The sequence below is a fragment of the Malus sylvestris genome, chromosome 14, assembly GCF_916048215.2.
Source record: "Malus sylvestris chromosome 14, drMalSylv7.2, whole genome shotgun sequence".
Classification (NCBI taxonomy): Eukaryota; Viridiplantae; Streptophyta; class Magnoliopsida; order Rosales; family Rosaceae; genus Malus; species Malus sylvestris.
Genome location: NC_062273.1, coordinates 22,030,868 through 22,052,659, shown reverse-complemented (window position 1 = coordinate 22,052,659; position 21,792 = coordinate 22,030,868). Strand labels below are relative to the sequence as shown.

At 38.1% G+C, this 21,792-nt stretch overlaps 3 protein-coding genes across 3 annotated transcripts; 2 read left to right on the top strand and 1 right to left on the bottom strand.

Annotated features, from left to right (window-relative positions):
- Positions 1-7,988: 7,988 nt before the first annotated feature.
- LOC126600548 (magnesium protoporphyrin IX methyltransferase, chloroplastic-like) lies at positions 7,989-9,734 on the top strand. The gene is made up of 2 exons (XM_050267130.1): positions 7,989-8,658; positions 9,128-9,734. The coding sequence occupies exons 1-2, from the start codon at positions 8,098-8,100 to the stop codon at positions 9,533-9,535; spliced, it is 969 nt and encodes a 322-aa protein (XP_050123087.1). The 5' UTR covers positions 7,989-8,097; the 3' UTR covers positions 9,536-9,734.
- Positions 9,735-9,836: 102 nt separating this feature from the next.
- On the bottom strand, positions 9,837-11,263 carry LOC126600547 (trihelix transcription factor ASR3-like). Its single transcript, XM_050267129.1, has 2 exons — positions 10,505-11,263; positions 9,837-10,314 (listed from the first exon to the last, which is right to left on the bottom strand). Exons 1-2 carry the CDS (start codon positions 11,253-11,255, stop codon positions 10,028-10,030), a joined length of 1,038 nt encoding a protein of 345 aa, XP_050123086.1. The 5' UTR covers positions 11,256-11,263; the 3' UTR covers positions 9,837-10,027.
- A 904-nt stretch (positions 11,264-12,167) lies between these two features.
- LOC126600549 (protein MHF1 homolog) lies at positions 12,168-14,086 on the top strand. Its single transcript, XM_050267131.1, has 4 exons — positions 12,168-12,452; positions 12,559-12,630; positions 13,463-13,543; positions 13,731-14,086. The coding sequence occupies exons 1-4, from the start codon at positions 12,368-12,370 to the stop codon at positions 13,877-13,879; spliced, it is 387 nt and encodes a 128-aa protein (XP_050123088.1). The 5' UTR covers positions 12,168-12,367; the 3' UTR covers positions 13,880-14,086.
- The last annotated feature ends 7,706 nt before the right edge of the window (positions 14,087-21,792 follow it).

Sequence of the window (21,792 nt, the reverse complement as noted above, 5' to 3'; positions counted from 1 at the left end):
CCTATATTTAACTGAAATGGGACGGGGGGCTGGCGGCACAGAGAGAGAATAGAGAGAGATGTGTTTGTAAGGTTGTGTAGAGGATGTGTGTTATTCTCCCTACGTAGTGCCTTTATTTATAGTAATAATAGAGAGAAGAAAATCATTATCCTCCAAGGAATACAAGTCCTAACAGAGAAGAATAACTAAAATCAAATCTAATGTAGGATTTACACAATCACACTTAAACAAGAAGTTTATAACACTCCCCCTTGAGTGCGTAAATACTCAAGTAGATTCAGCATCATGTAGAGGTTGAGGAAGTCGACTCGTTGACACTGATTCTAGGAACACGCTATTCTCAAATAAGGTAGGAACTTGCATAAGAAAGTAAGTCTAAAAAAAAACCTATGGCTATGGTAAAAATCCGAGTAGGGATAAAACCCATAATCTAAGGAAAAATGCGAGGGTAATGCAAAGTTAAATGAAACGTTTACGGAACGTCATTAGGGATATGATCAACCCAAAGTGGGTGCCTCGTCAAAACCTCGTTAGGTAGCAAAAACCCAGTGGGAAAAATGCTCCTAATCGTAGGGAAAAAAATACTTTAAGATTAAGCAAGTATACTTCAGGATACTCCCCCTGAGTTTGACAGAATTCCAAAGAGAACTAGCAATGTTACAACTCAGAAAGTTTACGCATACCAATTCCTTGAACAAGCTTCTGAAACGTTGCATTCGGTAGTGATTTGGGGAAGAGGTCGGCCATATTGTCTTGTGAACGGATTTGCGTGACTTCAATCTTTTGATGCTCTTGTTGTTGATATGAGAAGAAGAATTGGTGCAATGTGCTTGGTGTTGTCTCCTTTGATGTAACCCTTCTTGAGTTGTTCGATGCTTGCTGCATTGTCTTCATAGATCATCGTCGGGACATCAACAAAGGGGTCAAGATCGCAAGAGTTTCGAATATGGCCTACAACTGTTTTCAACCAAAAGCATTCGCAAGTTGCTTCATGCAAGGTGAGAATTTCAGCATGGTTAGACGAAGTGGCAACTAAGGTCTGTTTAGTTAACCTTCAAGAAATTGTGGTGCCTCCAACGGTAAAGACATGACCCGTTTGAGAACACGCATTGTACGAATCAGATAAGTATCATGCGTCGGCATAACCAATAAGGCGAGAATCGACTCGAGATAAGGAGGTGCGGCATCACTCGAGGATCAATAGGGATAGACCAAGCCTAGATCCGTAATACCCTTAAGGTAACGGAAAATATCTTTAACACAAGTCCAGTGTTTGCATGTTGGTGATTTACTATATTTTACCAAAAGATCAACGATGTATGGTCTAATGCATTGAGCTAAGTACAATAAAGCGCCTATCGTACTTAGGTAAGGAACTTCAGCCTCCAAAATCTTTTCATCATCCTTATTCGGACATAAGGGATCTCGTTTTTCATTTAGAGATTGAACAACCATAGGAGTACTCGAAGGCTTCGCTTTATCCTTATTAAAGTGGCGCAACACCTTCTGGGTGTAGTTCGATTGATGTATTAAGATTTCATCTGAACGATGCTCTATCTCAAGACTGAGATAGTATTGAGTCTTTCCTAGATCTTTCATCTCAAATTCCGACTTCAGGTGCGCGGCAGTTCTCACGAGCTATTCAGGAGTTCTGATGAGATTTATGTTATTGACATATACTGCAACAATTGCAAAACTAGAATGTGACTTCTTAATGAACACACAAAGGCATAGTTCGTTATTCACATATCCTTGACTAGTCAAATACTCACTCATACGGTTATACCACATTTTTCTGGATTGTTACAAACCGTATAGTGAACGCCTCAACTGAATTGAGATAGTGTTCCGGGGTTTGGAAATATTTGATCAATGTAAGTCATTCGGGAACTTTCATATAAATTTCCGTATCAAGATCCTCATAGAGATACGCAGTTACTAAGTCCATCAGATGCATACTTAGTTTTTCAGAAACTACAAAACTGATAAGGTAGTGAAAAATAATCGCATCCATAACGGGTGAATAAGTTTTGTCATAGTCCATCCCATGGCGTCGTGAGAAACATTGTGCAATAAGACGAGCTTTGTAACACATAATTTCGTTATTCTCATTACACTTCCGAACGAAAACTCACTTGTAGCCAACGGGTTTTACATGTGAAGGAGTATGAGTTACAGGTCCAAACACCTTATGTTTAGCAAGCAAATCAAGTTCGACTTGGATTGCTTGTTTCCAGTTTGACTAATCAGTTCTACGTCGACATTCATCAACGGAACGAGGTTCAATGTCATCGCTCAACATGATCTCAGTAGCTAATGCATCGTCAACGATCGTCTCATTTTTACACTAAACATCATCAAGCTAGCATAATGGACCGAAATCTCAAGATTTTTGAGAGGTAGATTCGTCTATTCAAGGACGCTTTTGTAAACTAGAATTTCTTCATAAGTTTGATATAATTAATAGGCGACAGTCGGATTCACGGTAGGCTCTTCAGGTGCCTGTGTCATGGTTTTCCTCTTCCGGATGTGTGAATCCTTTGAACCAAATGGTCTGCCATACTTATGTGTAAGGGCAGATGATTGGCTAGCCGCTAATGTACGTGGATCGGCCAAAGTGGCGTCCTGGGCCTCCAAGAGAGAAGTCTGTCATACATTTGGTACATCCATCTTTGTAGGCACATTCGCAACTGGAATATATGATCTTGTCACTCGCGCTAAATTGGTGAAAACATCTGGCATGCTCTGAGATATGCTATGAAGATCTAATATTCACTGCACTTCAGTCTCAGACTGAGCGGTTGATGATCTAAATGAGACAAAGTGGGAGTCATCCATGATAATTCGCGTCGTTCTTCAGGAACGTTGACGTTCTTATCTCCCCTCTAATGACGAGAAGACTGTCTCATAGAAGTGACAATTCGTGAAACGAGTGGTAAAGATCGCCTATCAAAGGTTCTAAGTAACGAATAATCAAAGGAGAATCATATCTGACATAGATTCTCATTATTCCCTGAGGCCTCATTTTTGTACATAAGTGTGGTGAAATTGGCAAATAGACCGCACAACCAAAAGCGCGCATATGTGATATGTTAGGTTCGTATCTGGTAACCAACTAAATGGCGTTATATGGTTGCGTCACAACAGGTCTCAGGTGGACCAACATGGCTACGTGCAATATTGTATAGCCCCAAGCAACGATCGAGAACTTGGTACGTGATGTGAGAATAAGTTAACACACAAATTAAACCCTCTTTTTGACAATTGTAGTATAGATGTAAGTAGGGTATCGTTCTAGGCCGGGGATTAGGAGGGATTGCTAATCTATTCTAAATTAATTTAAAAATATTAAACAAGACTCAAGGACACAAAACTAGGCTAAAAACTCTTAATAACTCGAAACACACTTAGAATGACTCAAAATAATGAAAACAATCAAATTAGACACTGGGAACTAAAATGGACGGAAATTGAATTAAAAGACTAACAACAATGAAAACTAACTAAATAATATAATTTAATAATGGGGGGTGTTTGGTTTTGATGAAAAGTAAATTAAACTTAAATAAATTACAGAATTGACAAAAGCATGAAATTAAGGTGAAAGAATAGGTGACAGACTAGCTAGAGGGTTCTTCTCCACACATGACACATATGCAACCTAAATTGATTTTCAGTTGTTCTTTCAATAAATTGTAAATCTCAACGCCCCAAATTAACCGTGAATTGCACTAATTAACCCTCAGTTTTTCCACAAGTTATTGGGTTGGATGATTGCATACGACAACCCAAAACATTCCCTACAAGTTCCCTACATGAATTGCATAATAGAGATACAAGCAAGAATCATTAACTTCTATGAAAAACATAAGCATTGACGAGGCACTCGTTACTATGATTTGCATGAAACTTATGCCAAGAATTTACTTAACGTGATTGTGACTAGCAACCTTCACTACTTGTGAATATAAGTTCATAACGATTAGGTGAAACTCCCTTATATTCTAGCATCGAATTCATGCATGAAAATTAAGCGTGCACTCTTAATCGACATACACAAATTAGTTATCAATCAAGCAGTTAAGCAAATTAAATCACAACTCAGAAATCACAACTGAAGGTAATCAATTCATATTACAAATATATTCATGGCTTTGAATTAACCTCTAGCCAAAATTAATTTAGTTACACATTATTATAACATTTAACCAAAAGTAAAACATAAGTTGGAAAGTTTTAACCGAAAGAGGAGAAGCTTGCTGCTTCTGTTTCTGTCCGTGCTCTTTGAACCCCTGCCGAGGCTCACGCTGCTCCCGCCTTCTCTCTCTGTCCTCTCGCGCAAAGCAGCTCCTCGCTAGTCTCCCCGCAAGTCTCCGTGTTCTGCCAGTCACGCTGCCAAAGGCAGCTTGTGACCTCCTCCGTGCTGCTCTCCCCGTCAGTCCATTCTCCCTCTGCACTCTCTCCTCTATATCACGCTGCCCAAAGGCAGCCCTCCCCCTAGCTTTTTGACTTTTCTTTTTCTTCTTGTTTCTGACCTATCCAGCTGCCAAAGCAGCTCCTCTGCCCGCCTTGTCCAGCTGCAAAGCAGCTTCCTTTTCACCTGCTACTCTCTGCCTTGCTGCAAGAGGCAGCTTTCCTTTTCTTTATTTTCTTCCACGCTGCCAAGCAGCTGTTCTTCCGCACCTTTCACGTTCCCTCCTTTCCTGCCCATTTCTTTTATATATTTCTTGTTCCATCCGCACCTCCTCGTTCAGCCTTCCACCTATCTTTTTATTCCATTCTTCTCTCGCTGCCAGCCTCTTCTGCTTATCTTCTCGGCTGACCCCTACTGCTCTCTTTCTTTATTCTTTTCTTCACCTCCAGCTGCAACACAGCTTCCACACTTCTTTCCCTTGGATTCTCGTTGTCTTTCCTTTTATTTTCATTTATTTTCTAGCAGCCCCACATAGCAGAAAAATAAGTTCTTTCGATCATGTTACTCTTACAAACACAAAATATCAAAAGTATCATAAATACTTAAAGCTTCCAACTAAATTAGACAAGAAAAGAAAAAGGATGAAATATATAGTTTAAATATTGGTTTATCATTTAGCGTCACAATGGGTTAGCAATATTGTAATTTAAATTTGCTTTTGACGAATTTATTACATAAAATTTCACTTGTTCTATTTTTATTTTCTTTGCATAACAAATCCTATAAATACAAAAATAACGTAAATAGCTCAAAAATATAAGGAACTAACTAAGAAAAGACGAATGAATTCGAAGTAAAAATATATATAAATATGATCCGATCAGTACGTATGACCAACAATCGAGCAATCATTTGTAAACGTTTAACAAATGCCTCTGCCATGTTGTTCTGGGTATGAACATAGGGTACTGGATGTTTAATTTCAACCCCAACCAACATGCAATAGTCATCAAAAGTTTTAGATGTGAATTATCTAGCATTATCCAATCAGATAGATTTGATCGGATAATCAGAGTGGTGAGCCCTGAGCTTGATAGCCTGAGCCAACAGTTTGGAGAATGTAGCATTCTTTGTGGACAACAAGCACACGTGTGACCAACATGTGGAAGCGTCAACCAAAACCATAAAATATCTAAATGGTCCGCATGAAGGGTGAATCGGTCACAAATGTCCCCCTGAATCTTTTGTAGAAAAAATAGGAGGATTTGAACGAATCTTGTCATAAGAAGGCTTAATAATAAGCTTTCTCATGGAGTAAGTTTGACATGTGATTCCTTGAATTGAACCTAAACTTCGGGTTAGTGGATGCCCGTGTGATGATTTGAGGATACGACGCATCGTTGTTCATCCAAGGTATCTCAAACGATCATGTCAAAGTGTAATTTTGTGCGCGGTTCCAGAGGTAGGGTCGGCCATATAGTGGCTTTCTATAGGGTGTATGGTCGTAGTATACAGATCACTTCAGATACGCTCCATCTTCTCTAGAATACGCTTTTGGCCATATTCGTAGGAAGTTATGCACAAAAATTCAACTTCGTTTTTTACATAGCTTTCAGCATAGTAATTATTATCTTTAATGTCTTTGAAACTCAACAACATTCTTCCGGAACGCGGAGAATAAAATGCATCTTCAATAGTCAAAATTGTACTATTAGACAACCTTATACGTGCCTTACCGTATCCTTCGATTAGGTTGGATAGGCTTTAGAGGGTTGTTAGAAGTGCATTCTTAGGTATGAAATTAGTGACATAGATGCGTTCACGCAAAACGGTGTGCATGGTTGCACTATTTGCCAGACAACTAACTTTTCCACTAGTCATACCTAGAAATAAAAATTAATTTGAATCGGTCACATGCATAAAAGTTCCAAAAACAAATATCCATTCAAAATAATTTAAGTATTCAAGGACGGTAATTAATTAAAAACTTAATATCCAAAAAATAAATCATCAACAAATCATCCAAACATAAAGGAAATTTGTTCAAAATTAAACCAAAAAACAAGAAGGGGTTCGCCCACTAGGTGGAATTCGGCCCCATTGTCTAAATTTCTACTAGAAAAATAGTTTATGTCTAATATTCTAATCTTTCATAGGGGTGGTATCCTCCTGAAAGTCAGAAACCTCTATCTTCAGAAACCTCTATCTTGGTACTTTCCGGTTCATCCACTTGCACAAAATTTGATTCAACCTTCTGGGGAGCTCGGCAAACACGAGACTAATGGTCCTTGGAACCGCAACGATAGCACATGTCTGCATCCATGGTTTCAGGTGCTTTGTCCTTATTCTAGTTCGGGGCTTTGGGAAAGAGGTTAGGGCGCTTATGGGCTCGGTTTCCTTCCTTAGATAGGCCTTGGCTCTGTTCACCTTGACGGGGAGGCTTCTGGCTGCCCCTACCACACCTACGTTGGCGTTTTGGGTGTTTGTTTGTGCTATAATGTGCTTCAGGCACAACAGTCGCCCTAGTAGGTCGAGCTTGATGATTTTTCATCAATAGCTGATTCTGCTACAAAGATCAAATCTGAAAACTTAGTGAACTTTTGAGTCCTATATTGTTGCTGCATGACAATATTAGTAGCAGAGAATGTTGAATAGGTCTTTTCCAGGAGATCCTCTTCGGTCAAGGTCTCGTTACAGAACTTGAGAAGTGATCGGATTCGACAAACTTCATAATTATACTCATTTACAAACTGAAAGTCTTGGAAGCGCAAATGATGTCAGTCATGTCTTGCTTCAGGCAAGAAGATGTCATTTTGGTGATCAAAGCGATCAACCAAAGCGACTCAGAGTGCTCGTGGATCCTTCTCAGCAAGGTACTCGGTTTGCAGTGCCTATATTTGATTGACAGGGGAAAGGGGCTGGTGGCACAGAGAGAGAATAGAGAGAGATGCGTTTGTAGGGTTGTGTAGAGAATGTGTGTTATTCCCCCTACGCAGTGCCTTTATTTATAGTAATAAGAGAGAAGAAAATGATTTTTCTCCAAGAAATACAAGTCCTAATAGAGAAGAATAACTAGAATAAAATACAATCTAAAATTTATATAATCACACTTAAACAAGAAGTTTATAACATAAATAAATAATTAGAGAAGGGGAGAATTGGTGTGACATTACTAACCTGCCGCAGTGAGGATCACTTCTATCCTAACTTTTCAGTAGATAATCGGTAATGAAGTATCGATCCTCCCCTACTTCAATTTTTTTTTTTTTTTCATTTTAAAAAATTTGGTTTTCGGCATTTTTTCTTCTTGAGACGTTACTTTATTTGAATTAGTTTGGTTTTCATTCTTTTCATGTTATAGGCTACCTGAAGCACATGATCACCGTGTTATAAGTTAATACTAGCAACGCCTAAACATACAGGGCACCAATTCCATTACAGCTCAAATTCGCTTTGATGGAGTGAATGCAAGAACAGGGTGATGTGGCACGGCCGGCGCACCCAAATTTTTCTCAAACCAAACACAGCCTGACAAAAGCGGGGGCCCGCGGGAGTCGAGGAAGCATGAACTCTTATCCCATCGAGGATAAGCTCATCAACTGCCCAGCGGACACACAGTTACACTCCCACGCTCTCTCTCGCCTGTCGGAGAGAGAAGAACACCAAAAAAAAAAGGACAAAAAATGGCATCCTCCGCCTCACTATCCTCCCCACTCCACTTCCGCAACCCAAATCCCAGGCCCATATTCTCCCCAAAGCCAACAAAACCTACCACCCTAAAACCCCCCACCACCGTCGTCAAGCCACTCTTCGCCCTCCCGCCTCCTGCCGAAGTCGACAGCGCCACAATTGCCGCCATTGGCGGCGGTTCGGTGGCCGCCCTCGCCGCCGCGCTTTCCTTATCCGACCCCGAAAAGCGTCGCCGCCTCCAGGCCGAAGAGGTCGGCGGCGGCGACAAGGAGGTGGTGAAGGACTACTTCAACAAGTCCGGGTTCGAGCGGTGGAAGAAGATATACGGAGAGACGGATGACGTCAACAGAGTTCAGAGGGACATCAGGCTCGGGCACTCCAAGACCGTTGAGAATGTGATGAAGATGTTGACCGATGAGGGCCCACTTCAGGGGGTCTCTGTGTGCGACGCCGGGTGTGGGACTGGGTGCTTGGCGATTCCGTTGGCGAAGGAAGGGGCGTTTGTCACGGCTGCTGATATTTCAGCTGCCATGGTTGCGGAGGCTGAGAAGCAGGTGAGTTTTGAAATAGTGACTTTGAAAAAAGCTGCATTTTTTTGGGTTTTGTGTTTTGGAGGGAAGTGTTGGTTTGATGGACTTGGGGAAATTGGCAATGTGGGTTTTGGTGGAATCGGAAATTGCTAACCTGGGTTGGTGATGGTTTTGCTCGAATGTGAATTTCTAACTAAGTAATTTTTGAAAAAAAAAGACTGCTTTTTTGGTTGTGGGTTTTGAATTCGATGGAACGAAGCCGATTGGCAATGTGGGTTTTAGTGGAATTGGAATTTGCTAATCCGGGTCAGTGTTGGTGATTGTTTTGCTTGAAATGTTAGATTTAAATAAGTGAATTTGGAAAAAGCTGCTTTTTTGGATGTGGGTTTTGGAGTTGGAGTTTTATAATCTGGGTTGTGTTGGTTGATTGTTTTGCTTGAATGTGAATTGCTGGTGGCTGTGGTTTAATCTCAAACTTTTGATTTTTATGCAGGCAAAAGAGCAGCTTCAGTTAAGCAATGGCTTCTCGGCAGGACCAGTACTGCCAAAATTCGAAGTGAAGGATTTAGAGAGCTTGGATGGGAAGTACGACACGGTGGTCTGTCTAGATGTTTTGATTCATTACCCGCAGAGCAAGGCTGACGGGATGATTGCGCATCTTGCCTCATTGGCGGAGAATCGGTTGCTTATAAGTTTTGCACCAAAGACATTGTATTATGATGTGCTAAAGAGGATAGGAGAGTTGTTCCCGGGGCCTTCGAAGGCAACAAGAGCATATCTACACGCAGAGGCAGATGTGGAGAGGGCTTTGAAGAAGGTTGGATGGAGGATAAGGAAGAGAGGACTAACCACTACACAATTTTATTTTTCGAGGCTGGTCGAGGCTGTTCCTGCTAAGTGAGGAAGAAAAGGCCATATTTGAGTTCTGCCTTTTGCTCTAACTGGTTGTAAAGCTTGTTTACATGTACGTTCTCATGAATCTCATCCTCTTCATGTATGTATGGTTTTGTACTCTTTATACTAGATGTTCATGTTTCAATCTTATATGCATGATGACAATTTTGTGTTCTTCATATGAAATTTAAATTCATTGCCATCGATCCCAAGAAACTGTTCTGAAATTTTAGTATCCTGGTTTCGATTTGCATAGCTAGATGGCAAAAATTTGCTAATTATAACAGTAAGCAGATGAAACAATCAAGTTTACGAAGCTAACAATGATCTTTGTATCTCTTATGGAGTCTGATGTCGTCTCTGATTAACTACTTAAGATTAGAAGATATAAATTCGATAGCTTTATGTCAATAACTGGTACAAGAAGAAAGTAAAAATGAGCCTAGGATAAAGATGTGTATGCAGCTTCCTAAGTTTTACGCTTTACCACAAAGGTTGATCATAATTTGTCAGCGATTCTTGCTAGAACATCTGTGACCTTGCCGAGAGCACCGAGTATGCTATTGTTTTGCTCCTTCCTTTGTTCCCTCTCAAAATGGCAATTTATGTTATGAGCTTCAAGTTGCGCATTCAGCATGTTGCTGTTCCTTTCCAGAACTTTGATCAGCTGGGCAATGTTGCGGTGTTCGCTTTCATCTGTTGACACCCGCCTCTGCTTCCATTTCTCCTGATAAACATTTTCTCCGGAAGTCTTTGATCCGAGACTTCGTTTCTCCTTTATCACACCTGGAAGATAGAACACAACAAATAAACAAAATACAAGTTGTAAGTTTGCTTCAATTCCAATGTATTATGTTTGAATAGCTGTTCAAATAGATCTTTGCATTTAGATGAAGAATCATAAACCCGAAAGCTTATATGATCACAATTGACGATTGTAATGGAAAACGATTTCAGTGCAAAGAAAATAAATCACCTGAATTAGGCATTGGAGTTGTGACTGTTTTTGTTGGGCTGTCTTGCATAAGGTTTTCGTTCTTTGATTTCTTGGCTGTCTCGTCTTGCCCAGACTCCTCAAAATCTGAACTTAATCTATCTTCTGCCATATCATCTCGACTGCCATTTAAATCTTTCTCAGGTCCCTCCTCCTCATCCTCTTCCTCTGCAGCCGCGTCCTCTGTCCCATCACCATCCTTCACATCTGTTTGCCCCGGCATAAACAATGCCAGGGGACAGGCTTCCATTGCAGTCACTTCCTTTCCAACCAACACATTGTAAACCTCCCGATCAAAGAAACCAGGCAGCCTCCTCTCCCTCCTCACATCATTCCTCATCACCCAAAACGACTCGGCCTCTTGATTTATCTGTGCCTCCCAGTTCCTGATTTTCTTAAAATCCACAAGCAGATTGCTCCATCTTTTCCTGCACTGAACAGGCCATCTGCTCACGCCGCGCTGCCTGCAGTAAGACGAGACCAAATCCCACTTGGGTTCGAAATTTTCTGTCCCCAACGCTGAAGTGGATCGCCGGCCCCTCTGGACCACATTCTCCACGACCCTCTTGCCTTCTATGAGGACAAAGGTCTCTTGTCGGGTCCATCGAGGGTGCCTCTTGATTTTGGTTTTGTCTTCGCTGACCAAGCTGCCAGTCCCGTCCGGCGTTCGCTGTTTGTCAGGTTGGTCAGGTCTAGGACTGGCAGCTTCATGTTTCATAGACTCCAATTCCATCAAGAGACGAAAGGGTCTTCTTATCACACAAAGTTTTGGTTACAAAAGATGAGGACTCTGCTTTTTGGACAATGGCTTCTCTTCCTATAAGTATTTACAGCCATATATTGGAACTAAATCCTACAAATTAAGTAAAATTTACAGCCTAATCTTCTGGCTAATGGCGAATTAATTGTGTGCAACATCCCCTTACACAGGTCATAGGTGCATCACGTGTATAGGCGCTCTTAACGGAGAAATTATTCAATGTAACCGTAACTCTGCTGCTTCGGATTACCAATCCAATCATTTTGTAACACGTATATTTATCAAAATTATACATTAAACACAATGAGGGCAGAAGTTTGTGGTCCACTAATGTGAATGAGGATCCTCTCCGGATCCTCAAATCGTGTCCGTTCATTGTACATCCTGTGCCAGAAATTATTTTAAATACTTTTATTTAAAATTAAATATTAATAATATCTTACGAAAACTAGCCTCATGATGTACAATAAACAGACACGATTTGAGAATCCAGGATCCTCATTCCACTAATGTTACGGCACGTGGTGCAGTATCATTGTTACGGTCACTATATGTGTACCTCATTTGCTTTTTGAGTAAGGAAAATGATTTCCGAGTGTTAAGTAAATCAAAGATTTTGGTGATTAATTATTTGGTATATCATTAATTTTGTGATATGCAAAAATCTGGGTTTGGAGACAAAAGGAAGATGCAAAAATGATATCACTTTTTTTTTTTACCATCATTACATGGGCATAATACAAGGATAAACTTAATTATGAAAATATTAGCAGCTGTCCTAAAATTATCAGTTTAATTTGCATACATTGTTGAAATTTATATTGAATCTAAAGGCGGGAAAATGTCGCTTAGTACTATGGTCTAGTAGTTTTCTTTTCACTAGTAACATCAAAAACGAATTTGAACCACAATATTACTAACGTATAGATGATATCTTTTGTTCGAAAAATAAATAAATAAATATGTGCTGCAAAATTTCTTAACCCATTTCAATTTAAGAAACGCTGCGTTTGATTCGTTTTCGCGCGCAATTGGTACAAAGTAACAGAACCCTAGAATTTCCCAGAGAGCAAGAAAAGTAAAAAATGGAGAGGGAGGAAGACGACTCAGAGAGCGAGCTTCTCATAGATCGATTCAGACTCTCGACCATCCACATAGCCGAAGCCGAAGGTAAACGCACGCACGCACTCTCCAAATTTCCATAATATTTCATTAATTTGGACGGCCCTGATTTCGTTTCCGGCTCTCAGTTCTCCAAATTCCCCATTCGCTGCAGCGAAGCGAAACGCCATGGAGATTTCGGGCCCCGTGATGGCTTGCATTGCCGATTTGGCTTTCAAGTATACAGGTATTTTGTCCTTAGCTTTGATCACTTTGCTTTCTGCTATGCAATTAAGAATTTTGGGAAAATTGCGATGACCTTACAGTTTCGTTTAATTGATGATAGAACTGGCTGGAACAGAGTGGTGAGATTCTTGTGCTTGTGTGATTGAAAATCGAATCAGAAATGCTTAGTAGAAATTTTAGTTTCGGAATTGGGTTTTTGAATTTTGATTGGAAAATGGAATGTCTGATTAGGACCTGGGTTACTGGGTGCAGAAATGAATTTTGATGCAAATGAATGTCGTTTGCGTGGACCGAAGCAATTCCAGTTAGATTCGTTAGTAGGAGGTGATTGAAACTCCAAAATGGACTGCCTCTTTTGGTAGGAATATTAGTTTCTGAATTGGGTTTTTGGAGTTCGATTGATTAATGATAGGTCTGATTTGGAAGTGGGATTTGAAGAAAGTTCTCACAGGATTAATGGGAGGAGAAATTTCTTTAAGGAATGCATTTCGTTTGAATGGACCAAAGAAATCCGATTAGATTTGTTGGTAGGAAGGATGGTGAGAGATAATGTGATGATTTTAAAATTGTGACATTGCGTTTGATGTATCGAAAAAATTCCGATCAGATTTGTTGGTGGGAGAGATTGTGAGAGATATTATGTGATGGTTTGAAAATTGTGACATTGCTTTTGATGCATCATACATTTCTTTCACCCTAAGAATTTTTATGCCATGCTTAAATTTCCTGAGCTTAACAGTTCTTCTGAAAGATAGTTTAGATTGCTGCAGTGTCCTGTATGTTAAATTTCAATCATGGGTTACTAATGGAAGATTTGCAATTTTGCAAAGCAGAACAGTTGGCAAAGGACCTCGAGTTATTTTCTCAACACGGTGGTCGTAAAACTGCAAACATGGAAGACGTCATACTTTCTGGTGAGTCTTCATTCTTCAAGCCTTAGATTTCTCATTGATGTCACCCCCACCGAGATCGAATGATATAACAATGTGTCCCAAATTCTTATGAACCTAGTTATTCTGTTCTGTCTTCTATATTTTTTTGTTTGAACTTTTTTCTTTGGACTCTGGATGTACTGATTCTTCATGGAAAACACGGTTTCAGCACACAGAAACGAACATCTGGCCGCCTTGTTGAGGTCCTTCTGCAACGATCTGAAAGCCAAAGAACCACAATCTGAGAGGAACAGAAAGAAATCATCAAAGAGGGAAGACCAAGCAACTACCAGTGTAGTACATATTCCAGATTCTTAGCTTGGGTATGTCTCTGCCTTAACATGATTTACTAATGCAAACCCGAAAATCGGATAGAGAGAAGAATCCTTGTTGTCCAAAGTTTGATGTCTATGTAGGAAGAGCTGCGACTTGTTTGACCTTTTAGTAGCCTCCAACTTCTCCATCATGTGAATTTCTCAAGAATCCTGAGTAAATATGTATGAAAAGCTAACGCCATTTCAGATTTTCTTGTGTGCATTGCTGTTTAATGTATCTCTCTCTATTGTTCAACTTTGTGGTGACGAATTGCGATAGGTGGGTTAGGATTGCGATCACATTATCCATGTTCAATGTAGGGCCCGTTCGGGAGTGATTTATGCGCAAACGAAAATCGCTTACGGAATATGGAGTGTTTAGCAAATTTTAAAAACGCTTTACATGATAATTGAGGGCTTGTTTGAGACTGGCTTCTGGAAAGGGCAAAAAGCGTTTTAGACTGCATTTGACAGAAAAAACTAGGAATTGCATATGTCATAGCAGAACTTTCTAAACTTTCTAGAGAAGCACATAGCTGGTGATTCTTTAGGAAGCATTTTGAAGTGATTTTCAAGAAACACTTGAACGTTTAATAAATTCTTTTTAACATATTTCTAATAAAAGATAAAAACTCCTTAAATGATAATCAATGACTTGTTTGAGATTGCTTATGGAATGTCAAAAAGTGTTTGAGAGAACATTTCGGGCTGTATTGGGAGAAAAACTTAAAAAGTGCTTATAAGTCATAGAGAGACTTTCTCGAGAAGCACATAGCTGGTGCTTTCAAATAATTTTTAGGAAACACTTTGATTTTCAAATTTTCTTTTTTTACCATATTTCTAATAAAAGCACTTTTGCTCCTAATTTGGTAAAATCATTTCTACATAAACACTCCCAAATGAGTCATTAGTTGACTCTTGGTAAGACCCAGACTTGGCCCAAGTTCGGCTTATAGTGGGACAGCCCAATCTGAATTTGGTTACTTTTCCACCGGCCTAATGGACAATACGTCATTTCACCCACTAAGACCATCTTCAATCCATGAGATAAAACTTAAAATATACCCAAAAAAAAAACATCTCTAACGATGGGCTAAAATAAGTCATGGGGAGAAAATATATCTGGGCTAGATTCTCCCTTGGATTTAAGCCAATATTAGTATTTATTAGTGTTGACTAAAAATGGGGCGTGGCCAATTTTAAACTTTTTTTTGTTTTTTACTTATAATCTAAAGGCGATGATAAAATGAGATCAAATCTAATAGTAAAAAAATTTATTTGACGGCCTAAAATTAAATCTACTATCTAAAATAATTTAAGAAAATTATTCAAATCAAATTTAACTTAAAACTTTATAAATACCTATGTATTTGTATGATTTTTAATTACTTATTGGAATTTAAATATTTTTAGACTAAAATGTTCATAAAAATAAATTAACATAACCTACATAAATTTTACTTTAAAAAAAGTTACTGAAAACAAAAAGTTAGGTTAAAATCATTATTTTATCATTACGGGCTAAAATTTTAAATCATAAAGGTTGGAGGAGAAAAACAATTAAAATTTATAGCTTAAATTTTTAAGCTTTTATCTCCAAGGGTTGAAGATGGTCTAAAGAAAATTTTATCTTTATCTTCTTCTTTATTTTCCAAATAAAGGGAATTTTATTTAATGTGAGTATTAATCATATGCAAATGTCCCCACTTAACCGATTTTCAATTTTGTTGCGGGCACGGACATTGCCTAGTTAGGCATACTTAGGTTAACTACCAGGAAAGGTTGTTGCATACAAAAGGGTGGGCATGCCATCTACTTACAAATTTACAATATTTGTTCTAAGTGACGATAGCGACTCACAGGAACAATTACCGTAAGAAACGTTATATATACATTTTTTGTACGCAAAAATAAATCTCTTGGATCAAAATCATAAGAGTTGGTTAGTTGAATGAATAGTACGAAAGAAAGGGGAAAGATTTTAACCTTGTGTTTATATTTTAGATTCGTTTTAGTTTTTAGAGTGCAATTTATATAAAACGGGTTAGCTGTTACGTGATGTTTCGATTTAATAATGTAATAAAATACCGAAAAAACATATACATTACTTGTATTATTAAATCAGAACGTTCCAGTAGTGATGCTAATGTTGTTTCATGTTATAAGATGCAAAGTTTTTGTAGTTGTTGAAGAAGGGTGATGAAATTGGGTTACTTTATTTATCAGGTTTAGAGACTTAAATTTAAGGAAAATTAATGAAAATTGGTTGAAAACTTTGAGTTTTAATAAAAATGACAAAATAAAAGGTAAAATGAATAATACCAGAATTAACTCTTTAATGTAAAAATGTAATTTTTCATTAAAATTGACAGTACTAAAAATTTTTCGTTAAAATTTCCTTAATTTTATAGTACAAAGGACCACAGATATTTTCGAAACAAAAAGTAGTCAGTTATCGGTCAGGAATTCTTGAAACCTTTGTCCTTAGTGGCCAAGTAAAAAAATAAATAAAATCAAAATTAAAAAATAAAATTTATAAAATTTATAAAAATAAAAGGGTGCCTTTGTGGTTCAGTTGTCCCATCTGTGTCTCTTGCAGAGGAAGCACGCGCCTTTTTAATGTGTAGTTTCTTCATATGGATTCTGGAAACCTGCAAAGTATATACATATTTACTTTTGCAGAAGAAGAATAAATAGTAAATATAATTATTTAATTATCTTTAATTTTGTTGATGGCTGATTGGTGGACGTATTTTGCGCTGCAATGCAATAACAATCATTAATCGCAATCTCAGGCTCAGGATTCCTTCAGGAATCGGATTCAAAGTAATAATAACTAGTGCCGCAGAAATTAAAAGTAATATAAATGCACGCGTGTGGAATTTACTCCTCCTCCTTGCACTTCAAGACTCCCTGTGCAACTGTGCAATGCACGACCGGTTCATTGTTATCATAACGTTCAACTTTAACAGCATATTGTTGTATGGCAAGGATTTGTTTATAACAATGTATTATTAGATCGAAACATTGTGTTGTAGTGGTACCGTTGAATCTGTTGTTTCATATCAATGTGTATAATATGTTAGTCGTAATTGTTAGTTAAAAATTATATTGACACATATACATCGTCGCAATAATTATCTATCTGCATTATAAAAATTTCTCTCTTATTGTTAGTTTTATCTTCTCCTATATCTGGACCCCGTTTGTCTAAGTAATGAATTTCTGGTCACATTGAATAATCCTAAACTTGAATAATCCTAAACCCTATCTCTTCATCAAAATATATTTATGGTTCCACTTTTTCTCTAACGTGTCCTTCCTAATTATTTCAAGAAAATTTTTCTTGGTCTTTTTATACAACATATGTCTAGCACTAATTAGCCATGTGACCGATGTTTAAAGTGTTACAACTTACATGAGGTACCGTATGAAATTACAAGGCATGACAGTGACACGTATCTTTCATCTTGCTCCCGAATTTAGATTCCTTCTTCTAAATTTGAATATGTTAGAGTATCGCATTGAAAAAGATACTACTGATGAGAAAATTCAAAGTCGATAACGCTAAGTAGTTGGCTTGATAATAAATTCTAAATTAAGCAATCACAACGAAATTCAAATTCACGTATTGCTAAATCTCGAAAGATATTTTGGAATAGCAAATAATCATGCAATCTATGAGCAAACAAATAAATTAGAAGTGCCCCTGACTCAGCTTAGGGCTAAATGTCAATTGTAGTGAGATTTCCTTGCGTACCACTTCTTAAATGGGGTCTCATAATGCCCAATATCAGATAACAGTCAACCAAAAAAGCATATTCGGGACTGGTCATCCCTTTACATCGGTTATTGTATTCGAGGTATCCCGTTTAAGATTTTTATTTTTGTTTTTCTGCACAAAAAAACATGTATACATCAATTATTTCATTCAAATTGGACAAACTGAATTGTCTTTGGCAATGTGACATATGCACAATAATGACCATTCATCAATTTAATTAAGAAAAATGAAAGCAAATGCATTATTCAAAGGGAGAGAGTTATGAACGTGCAAAACAGTCAAACATCCCCGAATTGTTTTTCTCCAAAGACCTCTCTATCTACATCACGTAATCAAATGTTCACTCCAAAGATTATAAGTGCTTTTGCAGAAAAGCACCCAAAATTCAAAAGCACTTGTGGATTTTCACATTTTGTGAACCGCAGCCACACAAAAATGCCACAAGCAGTTGCGTGGTCCTAAAACAAAAGAGAAGAAATCAGTAACTTCGAGTGTGGAAGCCCATGCTTAATTATCCTTTAACTTTGTTGGTACGTACAAGAAACAGCTTTGGCCTGCCACGTGTCCCTCTAGTATTCTCTTTTTTGTTTTTATTTCCTAACTTTTCTATGGAGAATACTTCTCTCATTTTCATTAGTAACGTGACATTGCGAATTAGACCATACATACGTTATAATCTAAATAGTTTATTGTCTTTATTATCTCTAAAGATCATTTTAAAATACATTCGATTCAGATATTGTTTCATATGAACTTATTCATGGTTCATTATGAGAATACTACTTATAACTAAAATCATCGATTTGTTTGATATATTTAGTAGCAAAACAGTCTCCAAAATAATTGAGATTTCTAAAGATGATCATTAGTGCGTGTTTACATATGTGGAAAGGGAATGAGTGGAATGAGAGTAATTCCCATTCCTAATTATTCCTTCATTTAGCAACTTAAGCAAAACGAAAAGTAGTGCAGGCCTGAAATTTGACAGAATCAAAATTCGGAGGGGATAGGTCTAGTCGTATTGGATTAGGCGTAAACATAATCATGTTTATCCTGGTTCCTCTTCCCTCTTATTCCAATTTAATAAACACGTTTTTTTTTAATAAACGATATTATGTACACTAAGGGAAATGGATGAGTTTAGGTTTAGTCTTACAATGGACTAGCAATATTGTGGTTCAAATTCGTCTTTAACGATAACTGAACATGAGATCTCTCATTTATTAGTGAAGAAAAATGCATGTAGTAAAAATGATGGATGTATTATCAATTTTTATTTATTATTATTAATTTATTACGATGTTTTTCACTTTCACGAGGCCACCCATACCACGTGAACCTTTTACCTTTAACCGTTTTCCTTCTAGTTTCTCCGTTTGCCGGAAACTTGTCAGAAGCTGCAAAACCAATTATTTTTGTTTTACTTTATAAAACAATGAGCAGTAAATTAATTAATTAACAAATTCGATTAGATTTTCAAGCCAATTCTTTGATTGGCCTTTAAAAATCGAACCCGAATTGCCCAAATTCTGCCTAACCATTTGTACAAGTTCAAATTAGATCATAAGTTAATAATCAAGCACAAACTTTTAACCCTAAAGGATAATTAATAAAAGAATTACTCCTCTTTTTCGCTAGTCGCTTCTATCAAACAGGGCGGTAATTTTCAACATGGCACAATGAATACGAGATTAACAGATTAAAATTTAATATTACTTGACACGAGATTAGTTAACAATTAAGTTAATGTGAAATGTTCGATGCTAACTGTCACAGCTCGTCCCGAGATTTTATTATCGAGGTTGTGAAATTGACGAAATTACCCTTGTCGGTTACTAAGGTTAATGTGGCGTTATTTGATTAAATACCTACTCTCCTAAAGTCTTGGAAAATAATTGGAGTTGGATTAAAAGTTTGGTATATATGTTTTGTGTGGTTAGGGATTAAATAATTGGAATGTATGGTTTTGGTTGGACCACACACACATGCACAGGACCCCTTTCCTTTCCCCTGTGCTCTCTCTCTCTCCTCTCTGTTTCAGTCTCTCTCTCCCTCTCGAAATTGTATGGACAAAGGGCCAAACCCTCGAACTTTCATGGATCGACGTTAAAAAGGTAAGATTATTCATCCTATCAACCTCCTGAGTCGTTTGGTACTGGTTTTAGAACGAGAAACCTTAGAAATCACATTGAAAACCCGAGGTCCGATTTGAGTACTGTTCATGCATTCGTGATGTGTTGATTTTCAGGGAATTCTAAGCTTATAGTGAGCTTAGTGAGGTCCTAAGGAAGCTCGGAGTGCTTAGTTTGAAGGTTTTGGACATCGGGATCGTTGAGTTCGAAGTTGGCCGGTTTTCTTGGAATTTCTCCGGTGAGATTTCATAGTTTTTAGAGCCTTAAGGTGGTGTAACGTGAAACTACATGATTAGGGCTTCATTTTGATATAAAATACGAAGAAAATGGTTGAGAAATGACGAAGAACAAGGAGATTGAAAAATCTCCAGTTTTCCGGCCATCGAAAAAAACCAGTCCGACGAGCCCAAGGTAGGAGACGCGCGTGGGGGCGCGTGGACCCGTGCCTGTCTAGGCGTGTGGGGGCGCGTGACAAGCCCAAATTTTTTTCTAAAAATATGCCGACGTTCGTGACGTCGAGTAGGTCACTGTGGTATATTCATATACCCAAATTGAGTACCGTATGAGAAATTATTTCGAATTGTCGGTTATGTGCTTTAATTAACGTTTTTATAGTTGTTTCACATATAGGTGACACTTATTCCGAGAACGAGCGCATCCAGGGACGTCAGGTGAGTTTATGTTATTCATGTGAATCATTGATGATGTGAATTGCGTTGAGAGCTCATAACCTGCACCCCTGGTATTAGTGCTTATAATATTCACCGCACGCTCACCTTGGATCCAAGTAGGTGCATGTCGTACAGACCATGAGAGGGTTCCGACATGCTAGTCGTATAGATCACTAGAGGTGGTTCCGACTGGTAGGTGACCTTAGATTATGTGCACAGATGATTGATGAGAGAAGCACTAGAGCGTATTATTATACCATTCTTGTCGTACAGACTACTTCAGGTAGTTCCGACTTATGTGCAGAGTAGTGTCGTACAAGTCACCGTGGTGACTCCGGTTGGTTTGGATATTGAGCTATGGAATTAACCGTACAGGACCAACTGCAGGGTCTCCGGTTGATTCATTACGTCACCTGTTATATTGATGCATTCTAAATCTGTTATTGACATTTATGGCATGGCATATTTTCTGAGTTTTGATAAGAATTGGAATTTGAAATATTTGAAGATTATATGTATATTATATACTATTTTTTTGGGAAAGTATACAGGTTTTACAGCGAGATGTTAGAAATGTTTTAATCGAATTGTTTTTAGAAAGCTTTGGTTTTACTGACCCACTCTATTTTGTTTTGCGCCACTCCAGATTCTAGTTAGCGGCGTTGGTGGCCCACGAGGATCCCCACGACGTACTGACAAACTACATAAATGTAGGACTCACATGTGGGTGTTGTAATCTAGTTATGGTCCTACTTGACTGCACCTAGTTCTTAGGCTCTGAATATGTGTGTTTCACACTTAAACTTATTCTAGCACGTTACTTGGTTATTACTGCTAGCATTTGGTTTTTATTATTCGTATGTTCTTATCTATTGCTTCCGCGTCGCATTTTTGGTTACATCACGCCCACGTGACGGCCATCACGCCTTGATTCTCGGATCGGGGCGTGTCACTAACGCTATAAACTTGTTTAAATAAAATTCATCGATGATAATTTTTAAAACAAAAAAGTATGTCAATCAAATAAAAGAAAAAGTATCTCAATTCCATTGGTTTCGAGTATGACATACCTAAAAAGTATAGATAAGAGAGTTGTAAATCTCATACGGCCCCTGTACCCATATACCTTCCTCATCATCTTCGTACCAAATAAGTAAGAATTCCATTGTGTTTCTTTTACATTCTAAGGTTGCGTTTTGTATGCGGGAAAGAGAGTTGGGGAACGAAAAAGTTGTCTTACCCATGTTTGATAACTCTAGGCTTGGAAAATGAATATTGACAAAGACGAATTTGAACTACATTATTACTAGCTCATTATGAAGTTAAGCCC